The 21,303-nt window shown below is 36.1% G+C and overlaps 1 protein-coding gene across 4 annotated transcripts in view; it reads right to left on the bottom strand.

Annotated features, from left to right (window-relative positions):
- Positions 1-21,303, bottom strand: part of USP9X (ubiquitin specific peptidase 9 X-linked) — a 103,838-nt gene that overhangs the window by 39,751 nt on the left and 42,784 nt on the right. For all 4 annotated transcript variants that reach the window (XM_054182128.1, XM_054182111.1, XM_054182137.1 and 1 more), the window contains exons 12-23: positions 20,030-20,236; positions 18,957-19,093; positions 14,186-14,319; positions 9,570-9,657; positions 7,601-7,943; positions 6,154-6,249; positions 4,339-4,550; positions 2,409-2,649; positions 2,045-2,194; positions 1,821-1,941; positions 1,002-1,132; positions 470-748 (exon numbers count right to left, since the gene is read on the bottom strand). In XM_054182128.1, the coding sequence (XP_054038103.1) occupies positions 470-748; positions 1,002-1,132; positions 1,821-1,941; positions 2,045-2,194; positions 2,409-2,649; positions 4,339-4,550; positions 6,154-6,249; positions 7,601-7,943; positions 9,570-9,657; positions 14,186-14,319; positions 18,957-19,093; positions 20,030-20,236 (2,139 nt within the window). The remainder of the gene's footprint in view (positions 1-469; positions 749-1,001; positions 1,133-1,820; positions 1,942-2,044; positions 2,195-2,408; positions 2,650-4,338; positions 4,551-6,153; positions 6,250-7,600; positions 7,944-9,569; positions 9,658-14,185; positions 14,320-18,956; positions 19,094-20,029; positions 20,237-21,303) is intronic.

Here is a 21,303-nt window from a genome sequence, read left to right as displayed (position 1 = left end):
CTAGCAAGCCAAGGACTTATTTTTGTGTAGAAAATGTAGAAAAAGTGCTGGCATGACCCAACGTTAGTGCTGTTGTTTTATGGTCTAACTGGAAATAGGAATCAAAAGAAATTCAAAGACACATCCTTTAATAGACTCAACAGCTCAAAAGAATCAGAATTAGCATTTATGGAATAGATGTACTTGAAAATGGAAAGTTACCTGTACGGGCAATCATGCAAACCATTGAAAATCATATATAGAGCAGGTGAATCTCACACCTAACTTTTCTACATTCAGAAAGAAACAGGATTTGCTTACTAAGTTGATCTCTTTTTTAGAATTGTCAGACAACATTATCTGAAAGTACCATGCGTTCTTGGCATGCAAATCACTCAAAGAGACTGTCAATGTAAAGTAGACAGATGTTTCTGGAGACAATATAAAAACCAGACTACATTCCTATTTGCATCAAGGAAGATTATATTACCGGTGAAACTGCACTTGTGCCTTCCACAACTGGTTGACAAGCTTCTGCCACAGCTCGAACGTGGCCATATCCAATTGCTGTTAGCAATAATTTGGCTATTTTTAGAGCATTAAGGTAGGCACCCCTTCGAGTTTCCATATCTGCATTTGGCAGGAAGTTATTTCTAGTCAGCATGCTCAATACAAGAGGCAAACCACCACTTTTTAAGAAGTTGTATTGGAAGTCACTGGCATCTTCTCCCAGAGGTGCGCTGGCAGGCATTAACAAGGCATAAACTACCTGCAGAACAAAATACAGAGTTAACTAACAGAAATCCACTAGCTTGAATATAGATGATTGAATATGAGACTATGCTGGCATACTACTTAAGCAATGCTTTGACAGCCTTGGCCAGTTTATTCCAGTAAAGTGTTAAGTATTTTCAATCATTAATTTCAAACCAGAATTTGATCTTGTGCTTCCACAATGCTACAGAAAAGATTGCCAAATACGGAGTTGAAGATTTTTAAAGAACAGGCAAAGCATTACAAACCTCTGTTAGATACAGCACTTGTGAGGCAGAAGGACCAAAGAATAGAGAATCAAGGGATGGACTAAGGCTGCTTTCCCCAAGCTTTGCATGATCTAAACAAATAGCTCTTAGTTTCTCAACCGTAGTGTTATCTGCAATAAAAGCACAACTTTTTATACATTTTATAACAAAACTATTGAACATTTTATAACAAAACTATTCCAGAACAAGCCAGTAGTATTTCCAATTACAAATCTTAAAAATTTTAAGCCTATCAGAAAAGTCACAAAAAACGTAACTGACAGACAAGATCAGACTACAAAGGGTTCTACAATAATTATTTCTGTCAGTACGAAAGTGATCTATTAAAGTAGTGCTACAAAACCACTTCAAAATACAACATTCTCCCTAATTTCACTGCAGGGCGTCACTGAACCCCAGTACCAACCGCAAACTATGCAACTTTATATGAAAGACAAGAAATAACTATTTGAGAAATACATACAATCATAATTAAGATAGAATCATAGAATGTGTTGGGTTGGAAGGGACCTCTAAAGGTCATCTAGTCCAACCCCCCTGCAGTAAGCAGGGACATCTTCAACTAGATCAGGTTGCTCAGAGCCTCATCAAGCCTGGCCTTGAATGTCTCCAGGGATGGGGCCTCCACCACCTCTTTGAGCAGCCTGTGCCAGTGTCTCACCAATAATATCCAAGAATTGCAGTTACAACAAATTAACAAAAAGTGGAAAATACTCCCCTAACCAAATTTTTATAGAACAGCTGAGAAATTATTATACAGGATATTACAATATAAAACATGTTAAAATGAAGTTTTACCTGGTGGCATGAGCTTCATAAGAACACGTGCTCCATCTCTAAGAGGTGGCATATTTAGACTACTGCCCAAGTCTGCAACTTGCCAAAGAAAAGAGATGTATCGAGGATGCAGTGACATGATCTTAAAATAAGCAAATAAGAAATCCCATAAAAATCATTAAAGACAAAATATACAGAAAAAATGCTTTTAAATTGTTCATTTCATAATTTATGTATATGCTTACCACTCCAGGCAAACAGCTTTCAACTTCTGGATTTGGACCATCGCTGTAGTGATTGCCATGGTTGCCTGGAGAACCAGTTGAAGAGTCTGAAGAACTATCTGGACTCGAGGGCATATTAGAATTTATCTGTGTAAGCTTAGCTGTAATTAGCTGAAAAACACAATCATAATTTTAATACTATGCAAAAATTAAGATTCTTTACTAAAAAAGCATCTGATATGGCATAATACAAGGAGGAGGAATGGAACTATACAATAATGGATACTATACAAGAATAAGTGATTTTATGTATGGTATTTTTCAAGCATTTACAAAAGGGAAGTGACATCTGAATTGACATAAATCATCAACCTGCAACACTTACCGTTTTATCTTTGAGATTCAACTGCCCAATTAATTTTCTATCATCTGCAGGGTCCACCAGTTCACCGCCAATGAACAATTCTACTTTTGTGTGTGCACTATTGGCTTTAATACGATTGAGAATACAACGCCGTACTTGGCCAATTGTGTCGTTTGTATGAGACCAAATATCCAAATCTTCCACCTGTCGGCCTTGGTTTGGAAAACGAACTACCAGTGTGATATGTTTACCACGGAAAGCTCTGAAAAAAAACCCAAAAGTTATTATTGCCCTCATTAAATAAATTATTTTTCCCACTGTATTTTGTGTTGCAGATATTTCAACGTTAATTTTTTACATACGGTGATATACTCCAGCATAAGATTATTTTGTGAAGGCACCAGCAATTATGCAAACATAACATACACAGGAACTTTCAAGAAGCCACACGCCGCACAAGTGCATTAAGCGTATGTCAGGTTAGGAACACTGACAGAATTTTAAAAAGTGTTTTCTCTTGCTTGTAATTTCCTCATCAAAATGCACAAATAAAGCTCAGACTGACAACTACGTTTTGCTCTGTTAGCAAAACAACTTCGTTTTAAATACACCAAGATCAGAATAAGCAATCAGGTCACCAAGTCTTAATGCCTTCTGTCAAAAGCTGTTAAAAGTTATATATTAGAATTCCAATTTTAAAAATCAAAATGCTTTTAAGAAATTCAAAGAGGTCAAGAAAGAAGAAATGTTTTCACACCAGCAGTGATCACACCTCGCACAATGTCAGGGAACTCACTAGGAAAGATGTGCCCAGATAAGCCCAAACTAATCCCATGAAACAAAAGAAGGCAAAAATTCCTCGTCAAAGCTCCTTGCTAACAAGACGTGTGAAAAAGTTAGTCTAAACAAATAAGGAGAACATATATAAAAGACGCACCTGCAATCCACAAGAGAACTTAGGACTAATCAATCAATATATACAATAAAAATGCTGTAGGAGCACTGCAAATTATGGACAAATCATCAAGAAACAGCAATCTCTTCAATTCTCTTGACAAAAAAGGGCATTTAAAAGATAGGGTTAACAAACCCCCAGCATGTCTAAAAATGTTATCTGCCTCATAAATCCATAGCAATCTCAGTGTATTCCTTATATATTTTTGAGACTTTCTTCCCACAGACAGCAGCTATCAAGACTGGAACATTTAAACAGTCTTGCGTTCTGCTTTCCTCTCTCAGGAAATAAAGTATTTTGCTTGTGAAAATATCTACACAACATTGGATTCAAGTGTTTCCTTTTTCTTTGTACCAAAGAGCTAAAGAAGGAGCAGCTAGGACTTAAGCTAACTTTTTACTCAAGGACAAGTATAACAAGAGTGAAGGTACACAGAAAATAAATACACTTCAAAGTGCTGTTCTCTTCTTTCCCTTTTTATGAGGAACTTACACAGAACAAATCACTTAGAGGTAATCCTAAATTTAAGCTTGCAAAGTAAGATCAGCATATCTGTAAAATAACTCTGGAAGATGAAGATATACATTAACAACATGTTTTTTGCATGACAGGACTACGAAAAACAAAGAAGGTTTTACCATGCTAACTGAAACAATGGTATTGCTTTTAAATAATTATCTGAAAAAAAGAAACACATCTAAAACAATCTAGCCACAAGGTATGCTGTGCTAGTTATAGAACAGAATACCAGAAACAACTTTACTCTCAGGTCTGTTGTCCCTTTCACATATGCCTGTATTTACCTGATCTTTCAATTTTATTTTTTTTTTTACTACAGATCAGAGTTTCGATGTATTAGCAGAGAAAATGGAATTTTGAAACTCTCATAAATACATTCCCTGAACAGAAACCCTTTAGAATGTAAAAATCACAGCGATATTAGTAATATTTTTCTTAACAGAAATCAAAATCACAGTAGTGCATTTTCACACGTACCTTGACATTGGCAGAATAGTTCTCTCTTCGTGGTAATCACTGTCACATTCATTTATGTACTCTCTTAAAACAGTCAACACTCTCACCATTCGTATTGCTTCTTGTCTTGCACAATTGATACTGTCTTTATCCCCATCCAACACACATAATGTATCATAGGAGGCTTTTAGACGGTCAAAACAGGACTGAATGAAGTCTTCATGAATCACTACCTAATTACATTAAAAAATTGGTGCGATTACAAGAATATTAAAAACCATCTTTTCAGCAGGATAATCCAATGGTAGGTGTGAAAAAAAACCAAAACCCAACCAAAACCCAGGTAAGTTACTCTACAGAGCTGCTTGATTCCACTTTAGAATAAACTCCTGTTGATAAATAGCTCCAATTTAGTGTGCGCTTCAAAAATCTTGCACGTCATCAGTAGCTTTAACTGCACAATGCAAACTTGCACTTAAATACAAGAAGTGAAAGTTTGTACAGAGAACACTAAATTGGACTTTCATTTATTCATTTCCTCAGACTACGTTAAAGAATTCCTAGCTGACAATCTAGTACAGGTTAACTTACTTCACATGAAGAGTGAACACAGAACATTTACAGACCACCAAAACAACTGGTCCCTCCCTCCCTCCCCAGTCACATAATCCAGTTCCAGATACACTCTCTTCCTGCATAAATTCCTGCAAAAATGGATTTTGAGATAGATTCAGTATAGTGGCAGCTGCAGCAAATCTCTTCCTTCTGCTTGATATCTAACATCTTGCTCCTGACCTATAGTATCATTGTAAAAAGCCTGCAGTGCCTGCAGGTAGTAGTCTGCAATAGAAACATTAACAGTCATAGATATCGCAGTAAACCACAGTCCAGTAACTGCTTTTCTTAGAGGCAGCTCAGGCGCAGAGGAGTTACCAGCACACTGAAACCAAATACTTGTGTGCATGTTATGTAAATCCAACACCTCCTGGAAGTGTCAGATCTAGCTATGTGCAGATGGACAGATCTATGCATGCTTAGTAAGCCCAGACCTACAGCATAAAAGAAGCATACAGGCCATCTGCCACCACAGTAAGATATAGCTTGAATGGCTGTAAATGCACCACCTAGAGCAGCTGTGCTGTATCTAGCAGACTGGCAGCTCTGAAGACTATAAAAGTGGTTTTGAGGACAAGTATGAAAATTGGAGTTTTGAGAAATACAACTGTCAACCTACCAACTGGAGATTGTCTGGAGGACAACATTCCCCCCCCAAATTTGTGAAATCCCAACAGTTCACTTCCTCTGACCTTTCAGAAACTCATTCTCTCTTCTCTCTGTCTGCTGAAACGCTGCTCCCAGCAAATATTAGCGTAGGGAGAAAATATCTGATTTGCTAGAGCTCAGCTTGACCATTACATGGAAACTCAGTGACCCTTTGTAAGGGACATGACATAAGAAAAGATTACATTAACTTATGACAGCACTCAACAGACCCATCCAGTGAAGGAGTACAAATAAGTACCACAACCGGAAGATCAACTAAAGGTTTACCTAAGTATACGATATGAACTGTCTTCTGAGTAGAAAGAGCAAATACAGATCAATTTAATATAAAAAATTTATCAAGAGTTCCATCTGTAAATATCAGAAAAACCTCTTAATTCTCCATCCGACCAGAACTTCATGGCTGGACTCGGGAGTATACTCTCCAGCACATGAAAACCGTTCTCTGTTTTCAAAGCTTTCAATTATAAAAATATGACCAAATTGAATTTTATCACTGTTTTTCAATCAGATTATATTCCAGTTTTCTTGCTGCTTGTTTGTTTTTTTTACCTGATTAACTTGTAACCTTGGGCCAAGATTAGTATAGATCTCTTTAAGAAGATCTATTGCTCTGTTTGCGATGTCGTCATTTCCCTGAATCACAACCTAGCATAATAAAAAAAAAAAAAGAGCATTAGAACATCTTAAAACTCTGGTATAAAATGTAAAAACCGAACAACTACATAAGTATCCTGACACAATGGTATGTCTAACTATTTTATGAGGTGAAAGTGACTAAAATGCTTAGTCGAAAAATACAATCAATACCACTTACACTAAAGTTAGAGTCAAAATTAAGAATTAATTAGTTTAAAGGAGTTCAGAGTTAGCAAAAAAAGTTGATGTTTTACGACCAGAATGAAAATAGTGTTTATGTACTCATCTTCACATGACATTTCCATTTCCACTAGTTTCAGAGAATAAGACAACTATTTTTTCAGATGCTTGAACAATCTACATCACCAAAGATTTAAAACAAGAATTTTGAAGTATTTAAGTGTCTGGAGTGGATGGAAAGGGGACAGACAAATGAGTTCTGTTTCTAACCTGTCCCTGTAGGTCACTGAGCTGAAGCTTCATGACTTCTGTCATGCTGATAAATGGCAGGGCAGATCCAAGTAAGTTGATCCCCACAACTAAAACATGCTAGTATTATGTGAGCACTTTGTACGTAAAAACTGTGTGAAAACCTATTTGTATAAAACTTGCAATCTGCTTTGATTTTATCTATCATCACCGTGATTAAAATATCTAACCCTTCAACAAGCCACAACCAAAATTACTGAAGACTGCTGCTTTATATACGGCACATTTTACAAAACACAGCCACGATAATCATGCCACAGTGTACTACTGTGGCTTCTAATGCAGCTCTTGAAAACTAGAAATATTCTGAAAAAAAAAAAAAGTATCAAATTAGATACTAATGTTTTTCACCAATATATTTGGAAAGCTTCAGAAAGCTACAATCTTTCTATTGAAAAGCTCTAACCACGTCTAGGCAAAAGGTTGTGGATATGAAAGAAAGGATCAGACCAGTGATCACTTGGTCTAATCTAGAATCACTCCACTTTACCATACTAGAATGAATTACATGAAATAGCTTATGAATTGCACAAAACAAGTTTAGTTCTAGAGTGTATGTAAGAGAGAAATCTACAGATAATTCACCTCGAACAATTCTTTCTTCTTCAACAGCACAGGCAAATTTTTTATCTCATGTGCATATAAAAATATACTTGATGTTTCAAATAACTTTTTGACAAACACCAGTCTGCAAAGTTACCAACTTGCATGCTTGCTGGGAAGACACTGGAGTCACTATGCATTTAGTTTGGAAAAAGTAGCTTTTTGTAATTTCAGTCTATAAGTAATAAATTACATATTCCTAAAAATATAAAAAGACTGAGAAAGACTTAGCAGTTAACCTTTCAGATGTTTCCTCCAATTAACTTACCCTCCAAAGGTAGTCTAATCCTATTAATTCCAGATCATCCATCATATAGGCTCGTCTCTTTGCTACTAGCTTTCCTTCTCGACAGTTCACAGCTTTGAAGAAACGTTCAAAACATTTCATTCCATTTTCTGTTAATAGGGAAGGATCCAGCTGAAGCACATTATTTTCAAAGAAGTCCTTATTAATGTCAGGGTCTAAGTCTGGTTCATCCCCCATTAGTTTGGAATACCATTTAAAACAGGCTTCACGATCACAAAGATAAACCGCATTTTCAGCTAAACACTTCCATATTTGCTTCGCCTGAGGGGCACAGAGCCACAGCTGACCATCCTTCAATAAAAATCTTGAGCAAAACAAAGAGACAATTAACAGAACTGTCTAATAGACATCTAGAGTTACAATTCAGTAAAAAGTACAGGCAAAAAGGTGAACATGTGTATTTTACATATATATATATATATCATAAGTACAACCCTGAAAATTCAAACTATCAGTCCACTCATAATTAGCCCCGTGATTTCTTAGTAATTTTGAATAGATCAAGACCTTATAAGTCCAAACAAAAGAAGGAATAAAATTTGGCAAGAAGTGTTTTCCACAAAAATACCAAGCACTGTTTACACATTATATAGAAACAAATGGACATCTCCTAATGTAAACTATTTAGTTTAAAAGTCAGGTCACAACATAAGAGATTAAATTACTTTTGCAATCATTCACTATGTTTTAGCACTCACTTTAGCAAAATCACAAAATAAGGTATTGATTCCACGGAATGGAGCCAGAAGAAGTCAATGAACTGGAAATTTTTCCTTTTATTTAAGTAAGTTTTTAATTTGTGTTAAATAACCATTAAAAAACTACTAAGAACTGCGATTCTGAGAGTTAATGCTAAGAATGTTTCAGGAAGAACACACAATAATCAAAGTTCTTCAGAATCCTTTTTCCAATTCAAGATCTTATCTTTGTAAAAGAAATCAGGGACTAAGTTATGGCGTTGCTTTTCAGAAATTGCTACATTTGCTACATATTTTCAGAAATATTCTATATTTGACAGCCATGACTTCATTAATTCCATTACATTAACAACTAGTGAACTTAAAGGAAGCTACAATTTTTAACATGCAGGAATGCTAAATTAAGTCTGCTATTCATATGCTACTGTATAATTTCATTGAACGGCTGTTTAGCGCTTCCATTTAATTCATAAAAAATCTTGGTAAAATTTTGAAAAGCAAAAGAAAAATCTCAGAAAACAAGTAAAAAATACTTCAGAAGTTGACAGTTTGACAGTTCATGTACTTTTACTTGTCTAAAAAAGATTAAAACCAAGTAAGAAAAACCTGCGTGAGAAAGAACCTAAAAAAATATCAACATACTGCAGCTCTGTAATGAGCAGAGATCCTTGGTTTTGTTATTTTACTCAAACAGTAGCTGGTCAAAAGTCATCCAAATATTTTATTCCAACCTCTAAGGCTCCGTTGCTGACAACATCGGTGTCTGACACAAGTATATGCAAGTTTATGATCATGGATTTAACTCTGGTGTGGTACAACAAATAAGGACACATGGGCATATCCCTACATGGAATATTTTAAATTTTCAGCTAAGTTACCCCAATATGCATGTAACGGTAACCACATGCACATTCTATTCAAGTCAGTACAGTTCTGCACACAGACAGAAAAAGCCCGTACTAATCTTAGTGCAGAATCAGAGCCTTGGACTGCAAAGATTCCAATAAACTTTATTTGAGTATTCCAATACTAGCATAGAAGCCCTCTGGGAAAAAAATCCAAACCAAACAAAAAAAAATAATTCAGTGTATTTTTGCATTTGGGTTTTGAAAGAAGTTAACACAGTAACTTAAAACTAGATGAGAGGAAGCAATACCAAGGTGGTTTTTTTCTCTTTGAAGTATTTAAAGTATTCTTACAGAAGCTGAACAAATGACCAAGTTAAAACTAACCGTAGGAAGTTAAGTCGCTCCTGTACTTCCTGCACATGACTGTATCTGCTTCCTGGTCTTACAGTTTGAGGATCATATTCACCATGCTCTGCAAATATAAGAAGTTTTATTAGACAATACATTCAGAAACGACATGCTGACTCTAAAAGATAGGACCTCTTTGAATACTTGTTGGTCTGAACATAATTAAAACCATTCAAAGAACAGTAAGTTTTCACTACTGTGTACAAAAGTAACTTTCAGCAGCCTGCTACCAGTTAGTATTTCACCTTGAATTAAAATGGGTATAGGAAAAGATTATTGAGGTTTATAATCAAATCAACAAACAGTTATGCACAGATACACATGCTCAACATTCACTATAATGAAAGGAGTACAGAAGAATTAAGAAGCTGCATTCTACTTCGAATAAATTTTTTCCTTATTTCAAGTAGACAGTTTGAAGTCAGAAGTCAGTTAAACTAAAAGTATACCAAGCATGTAGTTCAGATTATTCAGTGGGTTTTTTTCTGAGAATGCTTTAGTTTTGTTACAGAGCATCTTTTCCAAAATTTCAGTTTTCCATTTTTAGCGTTTTTCCCCTCCAAAGGGAATCACGACTTTGTTCTTGAACACTTTTATAAGTAGCTATGTACATAACATCACTTAGAGGAGGGAAGGATACAACAGCTTTATCTACTGCAAGTTTCCAAATACAAAAAACAAATGCCTGTAATACTGAAAAGCTTGAGACAGAAGTTGAGTAATTTGAAAGTAAGGCAAGAAGTCAAACTTTTATCTGCATTTTATCAAATCTCAGCATAATACTTTGTTAACAAAACAGCTGTTTGCTTCATAGGAACTTGGGTTTGGTGTGGTTTTGTTTGGGTTTTGTTTTTTGGTTTTGTTTTGCTTTTTAATTTAAAGAGATACAATCTAGAACTGTACTTGCACTACCTTGATCTGTACTAGTAACATTTCAGCATGACACATGTTAATTATGACAGCTCCATTATAAACTGACTAAGGCTGTATTTCTTTTTTGTAAAGGTATACAGATTGCATTTAACTAAGATGACCCAGTTGCGGGAGACTGTGTCATGACAACGTCTAGACTTATGGTAAAACTTATCTTCAGAACTAAAACCCAGTATCTCCTACTATATCAAGGAGGAGAAAAAAACCCAAACAAGTCTAACAGCTGAAGTGAATAATCAGTGTTTCAGAATTAGGAGAAAAATTATTGTCATAAATACTGCTCTCTATTTACAAGTGCAAAAGGTACATTAGCTCAAAAACTAAATAAAAAGGAAAACAGAAGACTAGCAGTTAGAACTGTTATCTACAAAACTGGAGAGATTATGTTCACCAGAAATCCTTCAAAAATTTAAATTATAATCCTAATGAAGTGAGCATAAACGGGCAACTATCAAAAGAAGGCATGTGTTGGGTGTTTTGGGTATTTTTTGTTTGATTTGGGTGGGGGTGGGTGCGCGTTTTTGTTCTGTTGGAGGTGGGTGTGGTGGTGGTGATTGTTTGTTTTAACTATGGGGACTCTCTGGGCTTTTTTTCCCCCTGAACAGAGATTAATTCAGACACGCAAGTGTCAATAGTGGCAATGATAGAAGAATTGAAGTATTACAGGCCAGTCAGTTGCTCAAAGGCAGTATATGTACATATTTCAGAATTCTGAAAAACTCTGAACTACAAAAAAAATTCCATTTCTCTAAACATTCTCCATCTCAGCTTCTTTCCACATTTGCCCGATTTATTTTCTACATTGTGCATCCCACAACAAGTCTAAGTGTGATCTTCTTAAAACTTCTTTCTACATACAGGAGCTGAAGAACGAAGAGAGAAACTATAGATCAAAAAATGGCTCGTTGAAAATTTAAGCATAATTAGTGGTAAACACACATAGAAGATTATATGGCACAATTTCTACAAATAATTACGTTTCATTAACACTTTGGATTTTTTTTTATTGCTTCAGAAAAACAGAAGAAGAACTGGCTAGCAATCTTTTCATATTTTCAAAAGGTTTTTGATAAATAGTCAAAAAGATGAAACTGTGACCTCCGCCTTCAAGACTACACAATGCAGCATCTCATCTCATGGAGGACTTTGCAGAGTTGGAGGAAAGGGTGAGTTCAGAAGAAGAAAAAATCATATCATAGAAAAAATTCTGAAACATAGATTAGGGTTTTCTTTAACCTTAAAAAGGCAATCATATAAAAGGCAGTATGATAGAAAAGAATATGCAATAGTGAATAACAGGAGAATAGGAACACTGTTCTCTACCACAGAGCACAAATATGGAAGCCTTCCACAAAAATAAAAATACGTCAAATTCAAAACTAATATAAGAAAATAATCACAAGTTACACCGTAATTGTGGTATTAACTGCCAAAAAGATCTGTGTGCAATTGGATGGGGTTTTTCCTATGGCATTTGTTTGAGCCCTGCTGTTTGGATGTTTGTCTTGAATTTTCCCCCTCTGTCTCCTTCACCTTCTCCAGCTCAGCTAACTCTACAGCTGCCCAGTTCTTTCTTTCCACACACCCCTTACCCCCACCTTTGCTCCTCCTCCAGGAAGGCATGGAAGGCAAACTTCACAGTGCTCTCTCTATGTATTCTGCTCTATTTAGTATATAAAAGTGAAACTGAAAGAGGAGTTGCACAGGAACTGTGTATTACAATCTTAGTACAGTATCTGGAAAATTAGGAGATATTTTATGGATGCCCTTAATCAGGTAATAAAGCATCTAATTAAAAAATCCACACTATTGTTCATCTGTTCATTAACAAGTGGAAGTTCTACAGCAGCTTCATCTCAAGAAAGCACAATTTAATTGCTTTGTAATTAGATTCAATTTAAACTCTTTGCACACTCGTAATTACTACTGTGCTGAGATGTTTATATTACTGCTTTACCAAGGCATTACATCTGGGGAGGGGCAGGGCAGTGAAATGTGTTTTTTGGCAAAAGAAAAGAATCATGCAACAAATCAGTTTAATTTTCCAGCCAAAATCATCGACAATTTGATAGGTAAACAATATTGTCAAAAATGACCTTTGACTTCAGAGTCTAAAAATAATTGAAATTAATGAATAACAGTTAATAGATTAATAGTATGTGCAGCCTATTTTTGGACAAAGATAACACAGCATTAGAATGTAGCTGTTGTCTATATTTCCTTCATAACCCTGAGGCCAAACCCCAGATTTCATAGCTGGCCCAAGTCCAAGAGAAGGAGAGAATCACAGAATCATAGAATCTAAGCTATCCATACAGTTAAGATGCAAAGTTTGTTGCATTTTTTTATCACTTTAGTAAAAGTAAAGAGCACTCCAACAGCTTACAGAAGTTACATGAAATAATAGTAGCTCTATTACACCTTCCCACAGAAGATTAAGCCTGAGACAGTACGGTCTGAGAACAGAGCAAAGCATTTAGTATTATTTTAGCATTAATTAATGCAATGCTATCATTAACTAAGGAACATGAATTAGGGTAAAGCCCCTCATGTATTCCTGAATAGAGTAATATAGCTGCAGTATGCAGATTTAGCTTAAATGTCATTCTCATCGACCTATACCTGGCTGAAGCTTATCATCTTCATAGAGCACCACTATTCAAACCAGTCTTCAAGGACATATTTTGGCTATCTTTTATGAAGTACTCCAAAATTCAATGAATTCCCAAATTAAAGGTGTCTAGGCAACTTACCTAAGCACTGGAAGACGCACACGTGCTTTACAATGCACAAATATCCTGTCCTCTCTGAACGATCTACATTGAATTCCTACATAATATACTGTCATTTTTGAGATGTAACTGAAAGGCTGGTAGGATGTTATGATGACAGGGTAGAATGGTCCCTAGTTCCAGTCAGTAATGTAGATGTGGGGGGATGTAAATCTCCTCTCAATTCTGTTGGCTTAATTCAATATATAAAGTATTGTGGTCCAGCGTCACAAGGAGTTTCCTGGTCCACCATTCTCCTTCACTTCCCTACTTCTCCCTCAGTAGCTAGAAAGCTAGTCCAGAATAAAAGTGTAGACTCATCAGCGAAGGGTTGAGTTTAGCCTGAAATATATAAATACTAACACAATGCGCTGCCAAGTGTTGCTGATAAATGCAGCGAGAAAGCAACTAAACAGAAATGGACTTGCACGGTAAAAAGTAACAGTACCCCTGTGGTCTGATGTCCTTCTCCCTGACAAATTCCAAACGCTGGCTTCAAAGAGAGGCGATTAAAAAACTCCTCAAAGGAGCCTACAAAAATTCAAAACTAGAAGTGGAACAAAATCCAAGATTATTATTAAGACTTTTCACAAAAATAGCCACACTAGCCTAAGTAGGACAAGGCAATGTTTATCAATCCACAGACAAACAAGAGCTGCCACTTCCCCATATTCTGCTGTAAAACACACCGCATTGTCAATCATGAAACAAAATGTTTGCATTTTAAGCTTTTCTTGCCCAATCAGACACCACGAAGGCTATCACCCCCACAGATGCTCAGAAATTAAACAAGTAAACAGTTATTTCATTATGAGAATCTGCTTCTAACTGCATTTTCAACTAGAGTTTTCACACACTCTATGAGGCAATTTTTATTTTAAAACTTACCTTTAGCATACTGCCTCATGCTTTCCATATAGGCAGAGAGATTTTCTGCAACCAATGTAACTAGGGCATGATTGTGCTGAAGTTGATTGATTAAGTCATGTCGGTAAAACACATGGGGACTTCGCTGAGTTTGACTGAAATTAAAATACAAGTGTTATAAGAAAAGAGGAGAAGTCTTGCACCTAACAGTTCAGAAATCCATATATCCATATTTAGATTACAAAAGTAAATTGCAAGAGTCCAAAACCCATATGCCATGAACGCTATCAAATTCTAGAACTCAGGATAGAGTTAAAATGCCTCAGCTTCTGTATAACAGAGCACTGATCTTATCTGCATAAACAATGCAAACTTGTGCTGCTCTTCCGTGGTAGAGAGAGGGAAAAAAAAAAAAAAAAAAAAAAAAGAAAAGAGGGGTGAGGGTGGGTGGAGACAGAGAGAGGCGTTCCTGTTGTACTGCCACTCAGCTGATCCCATAGCCTGCCCTGAAGAAATATAAATGTGATTTCAGAATTCTCCTTTCCTTCAACACTTAATTAGACCCCAGAATTAGCTGAATGGATTCAGCTAACAGGTAGAAACTCTCATCTCTCCTAGGAAACAGGGGCTCCATACTAGATGACCTACAACACTCTACAGTATCACCACACCTTTAGAGAACAGCAGGGAATGCAAGAAATCCCAGTTCCAGCATCAGCTGATAATGATCTTGCAGCTGATAACCACATTTCCCTGTACATGTAACAACAACAGATAAATTGATTCACTGGGCCAAAGATCGCTGTCAATCTGGGTTTAAAAGACAGAAGCCATCAACACCCTTCCAATAATTTTGTTATCTGCAACCAACAGAATTTGGCCTGCTAAGCAGAGAGGTCTTCAGAAGATTAAATTTCGTCATACACAGAGCCTTCCAAAACAGCCTGAAAGAGGCAGTTAAAACAAAGACCCAAACATTTGTCAGAGAGAAAACAAAATGGATGGAAGCATGGAGGAAGAAAACACACAGGACTTCATACACCCAGAAAGATCATCCTGTTTTCACTTTGAGAAACTCTCCATCTCCACCAACCCTCCTTACTCAGCACAAGCCAACAGCAAAACCAGCAAAAGACTGGATGTCTGTATTTTAGCGGCTACCCAAGATGTTACCTCTAGATAGAGAGATGCATTTACAAAGGATAACAGTAAATAAGAACACTGACTACTTGGGAAATATATATGATGAAACAACTAAAGGACTAGCAGAAGCAAGATGGGGTATTTTGCTGAATCCGGCTATTGGCGTGTATTTTACATACTTAATAATATTATGCATTTGTATCAATTTTACAAAGTAGCACAAAAGGAAAGCATTATCATCAGAAGACTAAATAAATCTTCTGCACTAGGCTTTTTTTACTTTTCTCCTTTCTCAATCACATGCACAAACAGTAAATTTAGACACATGGATTCATCTTGGTTAGCAACCATTTCTAAAAGTTGAATAACTGTAAGAACCAGAATTATGAGCTATGAATTGTTACACAGTATGTGTGAGCAACATGTAAGATGTTATTTTGATGACCTGCTAGGATGGAGTCAATTCTCTTTAGGCACAGAAAAAAGCTGATCTGAAAAGACATTCTAGCATGCTTTCTAGAATTAAAGCAAACTCCACCTGCAACTATAGAATTATTCCTTTAACATCTAAGATTAGGCTAAATGATGTTGCCGCCACTGGAACAAATTCCTTTAGTAACAACTTCAATCTTTCATGCTTCTCAGTTAACAGCAAAACTCCTCACGTTTCTACTAAACGGGTATCAAAAGGCGATGTATAAAAATAAAGATTAGCGTTTTGAAATGGGTGCCAAAGTACTTTGGAAATACTAAAAAAAGGACATTTAATAGTTAGAATGCATGCTTATTTGCTAGAAAAAGATTGGTGAAGTGACAAAGGCAAAATTCTGAATAACTTAAGTGGATTTTTAAAAAAAATTATTTATCTACGCGTATAACTTGCCCAACATAATACTACACATGTAACTCAGCTTTTGAAGTTGAGAGTTCTTCTACTAGATGAATAAATGCTATGTACCATTAAAAGCAGACATTAAAGGTCCAAATAGCTGTGACCAGACCCAGCAAATTCTACTATTTAGGCTATGTTGCCTTAAAGCAGTAACAAGACCCCTAAACTCTTACAGAAGGTCTTCTCAATGTTCACTTAATTCTTCTGGGCAAGTAATTTAGGAGGCCAATCCTATACTGCTTGAATAGATACAGGCCAATCTTAAGTGCTTTGAAATTGGTCTACAAGGAGGCTCTAGTTCCATTAGCCAACACAGAGAAAATTAAGATGATTAATTTTCTGTACGCTAAAGGTCAGTATGCTGAATAATGAGGTTGACTATTCCTTAACATTAATAAGTATCCTTGCACCCGTAAGAATCCTTGCACCTAAATAAGAATTATTTTCTTATGCTGTTGCTATTCTGGTTAAGCTAAACTTCCCCAAACATAGAATCACAGACTCATAGAATGGTTTGGGTTGGAAGGGACCTTAAAGATCATCTAGCTCCAACCCCCCTGCCCTGGGCAGGGACACCTCCCACTAGACCAGGCTGCTCAAAGCCCCATCCAGCCTGGCCTTGAACACTTCCAGGGATGGGGCATCCACAACTTCTCTGGGCAACATGAAGCATTTCTTTGTGGTCAGAGTGTTAAATTTTGCCAAAGCAACTGTATAACCAACTCGTCACTTTGCTCAACTGCATGAATAACTAGCAACACAATTAAATCCTCCTCCTCAAAACAATCTCTACAGTGCCAATGGCATAAGATAATTTATACTTACTCTTTCCAAGAATCAGCAGCCTTAGTCATTTTGGACCAAAGTTTTAATTGCCAAATGCCAATCAACTGAACCACCCCAGAAGAGTAGTATACAGATTATGGGGTTAATGTTACACACAGAAAGCTCTGTGAAGTGTTTTTGAGGTAGTTGTTACAAACATTTGTTTTCATCTATTTCCGATCCAAATTCTAGAAGGATGCCAGAAAGTAAACTTTTAAGTCAGATAAGGTAAGCTGACAGGAACAACTGTCAACAACATCAATTTTAAGAGTTATCAGAAAACTCATAAAAATGAAAGTCACTGATTACTCCCAAAGTGATGCTTTCACTCACGAGGTTTCCCAGTCATCTGGGCAGGAACATTACCTGACTAAAAAAATTCTCTCAACAGTATCTTGCTAACAAAGGCTTCTCCACAGGAAGAGGTCCTTATAAAGTCTCTTGATTAAAACCTTTAATTCAAAGTTTACTTTTCTGACATATGTATTTTCAAATTCTGCATAAAAATGAGGGATTATCACATACTGCAATGCAGTCTTTCCTTACATCTGAGGAATGGAAGAAATGGTCTGACAAAAAGAAAGGATGTTCAAGAGATTGAACTATATATATTCCATACAGGGAACCTAAATTTCCACAATCAAAAGAAGTTACGTTCTTCCCAATATTAATTCAGAGCAGAAACCTAATCAGTGCCTCGAAAGAGCTCTGCTTCAATAATTACTTAAAGCAAAGCCTCTTTGTTAAGACACTGTGCTAAAAAGCATCCAACTTGTTCAAGTACCACAAATAACCAGGTAGCTCCACTCGCCTAGATCTTAAAAGCATGCAAAAGGTTAAGGACTACAAGACACAGGAAACAGACTTATCTGCTAATAAGCAGGTAACTTTGTAACCTTGTTGGAAAAACCTTGAATCAATCATTAATGTGAAACTGTAAAGGATTAAAACGTCATGAAAACTGAGAAAGAACTAAATGAATAAAGAAACCTCCAGAAGCCAGGAATGCAATATTATCACAGCTCCTTAAAACGGTATCTGTCACAAGATAGCGTTTTGTAAACTGAGGGTTTATTTTTTTCAACTTTCCCTGCCTTGATCCTTCTTGTAAGCAGACTGTAATAACAACATTGATTTGAATAGTTTACCTGCTTACAAAGATTTAAAAAAAAAAGCAGTTATGCAACACTGATAAGCAAACAACATTTTTCTGGAGTTTGTAAAAATTCTGATGTGGATACCAAAAAATGTTAGGGACACAGAAGCTCAGATATTTCTGTAGTGGGAAGACATTTAAAATAATTAAAATAAGCACATATATTTTAACAAGTCCAAACGGACGATGGCTTTTCTTTTCTTTTTTTCTTCCTTTTAACAACAAACACACACACATGCCACAACCCAAAACAAAACCCACAATAAAACAAACCCAATGCATTTCTAATCTCTTCCATTCAGGAGATAATCCGCAGAGTATTTTTGCCAGACAAAAAAGTCACCTTTGATTTCAAGTAAATAAACTGCACAACCTGTATAAATTTATCGTCAAAGAATAGAGATGGGTGCGTATGTTTCTGTGTGTGCATACGTACATATATGCACATAAAATATATTTATACTGTGTAAGCTAATTCCATTGTTAGGCAGGGATGCCCATGGATAACAGAAAAACAAAGCCAGATCTTCCACAAATCCAACTACTATTCTAAAAATTAATAAAAACACGTTTGAGGCAACACTTAATGCCCTCTTACTGAACCTTGGTGTCTGAATTTTTAGAGGCCATTTATACACGTTAAAACAAACTCAAGAACATCTTTAAACACAGTTTATGATTTCACCTAAGCTTTCCCTGTCTCCCACAAAAAACCAATTACATTACGACTCATTCAGCTTTTAACAGACAAAATTTTACTTGCACACCATTCTTACCTCAAGTTTTGCGGTGCTTCACCAAACAAACTGCAAATTTCTCTAATTTGTTTCAGTGCAGGAATGACCCATTTATCATTTGTGCGAAGCTCTTCTATAAAGCGATCTATCCACTGGATCTTTTGTGTATCTCGATCCTTAAAGAACAAGCATTTATAATCAAAATCAAGTATATTGCAGAAACTACTACCATGCCCTTACTTTATTTGTTTCCAAGATAGAACAGAACATACAAAGCCACACAAATACTAGATCAACTGAGTTCTGAAGCATACAAGCATAAGAAAAGAATTTGAGCAGCACTACAGGTTGGCAGAAGCTATTAGCGACTTAAAAAACTCTCTGCCTTCAAGCACTCAAGCATTCAGTACCTATTTAAGAAAACATGTAGCTAGACAGGATCATCAGTGTTTAAATAATTTGCTCTTTCCCTTCTTTCATTTATTTCTACTCACTGGTAGTCAGAGTAAACCGCTATAAAATACCACGAAACAATGAGAAACTGTTTCTTAATAATTAAGAAAAAAAAATCTGCCAGTAGCTGTCAAGAGAGGTCATGGATTAATTTCGAACCACAATGAATTATTATTCTGGCACACTTCCACAGAGGCTTGGGTTGGGAAGGAGAGCGTGTAGTAGTTTTCACTGTCCTTTTCTAGGTCTTTTCTAATATTATAGAAGACATGTAAGGAACTTACTGGGAAAAAAACCCCACCCAAACAAACTAGATAATCGAATTCAGAAAAAAGGAAAGACAGGAGGAGGGCTGCATTTTCTTTCTTCCTATTTACTTCCGTAGGGTTCTTTTCCAGTTCCTCCAATGTGGTCATTACAGTACGTCACCAATTGCAACAAGACAGGCAAGCTGATATATTTCACTCTCTCCAATTAAAGCACAAACTGTGTTGTTATTTAAAATATGTCCCATAGCATCTTAAAAATGTTGGTGGAATAATACAAATCTATGAGAAGGAACACTTCTGTTAAATTACCAAATTCCTTGAATTTTTCACGAGGGATGGAAGGAAACTGTCAGTGACTGATTTCACAATAGAACATACCAGAGTACTCACCTGTGAACAGCTGTAATCTAAGATTTTAATATGGGCACTAAGAGCCTGGTCCATGATATCAACTGGTACATCATCACTATGAGCCAAATTCCACAAAAGGTTCAGCACTTTGTGTGCCATCACACCATCCTTGTCATCCTCCGCAAGACGACGAATTAACTCAAGTAGTTTCTCACGCTGTTTCTTGCTTGCATTTGTCCAACTTGCCTAAGAAAGATTTGATATGAAAAAGTCTTTTTTTTTTTTAAATTCCACACATAACCTGCATCGCTAACAAATGATGCGACCATAAAGAACTTTCACATTAAAAATAAATAGCATGTCAGATCAATACATGTCAGATGCAACAGAATAGCTCCTCTAGTGCTTATAATTAAAGAGTATTCACCTTGACACTTTACAAAACAAAAAAAACTTTAAAGGTCACAAATATGCTCGTAAAAGTTAACTTTACCATTGACAAATTCACCAACAGGCAAAACAGAGTGGACTTAGCTGTTTCTTGCAAATGCTTTCTCAAAACTCCTGTGCTTATACTTAAAAGACTTCTTAAATAACTTATAATCAGTAAATGAGTAAAATTTCAGTATCACTGGTGCCTCTGAATCTGATTGAAACAAATGTCCTCTGCATTAAGTTAACTTTTTTCTGAGGAAGTTTCTAATATAACATTACTTCATATACATCTCTCAAGGTCAGACATGACTTGCGACAGTTACACAAACAATTCCTGAGCATTTAGTTCAGTATGTAGATTACAGGACATCAGACCCATATTTACCAAACTAGGAAACCCCCATTAATTGGAGTGCAAATTGCATGTAAGCCAAAACGTGACTATAATGCATTTGTCTAAAAATAGAAAAGTGAGTGTCCAAAGCAGGCTTGCATTTTCTAGTACAGCAGATCACTTCCTACAGGAAAACAAGCCGAACAGCACCACTACTGGAAGCTACAAATGTTAACGTCAGCACACATCAAAAGCCAGTGAATAAAATAAACTTTCAGAAACAAGTTGTTTTGCAATTTCAATCTAATCATTATATGCTTATAAACATTCAACATTACCTTCCTGAGACTGTTGCATTCTGTATCTACGTTAACCAGAGAAAAAATTATTACATGATAAAGAGGAAGCTGGGGGAGCAGGGAACGGAAGTCCTTGATCTCCTTTACTTACAGATCAAAAGTAGCAATGCGTGGTAAACTTGATGAAACCTACTCTATAATGCTAGAAGAGAAACATTATTTACTAAACCACCAACACCTAATAA

This window comes from Rissa tridactyla, chromosome 1, assembly GCF_028500815.1.
Source record: "Rissa tridactyla isolate bRisTri1 chromosome 1, bRisTri1.patW.cur.20221130, whole genome shotgun sequence".
NCBI lineage: Eukaryota > Metazoa > Chordata > Aves > Charadriiformes > Laridae > Rissa > Rissa tridactyla.
The sequence above is the reverse complement of the archived record's forward strand: the minus strand, read 5'-3'. Positions and strand labels throughout refer to the sequence as shown.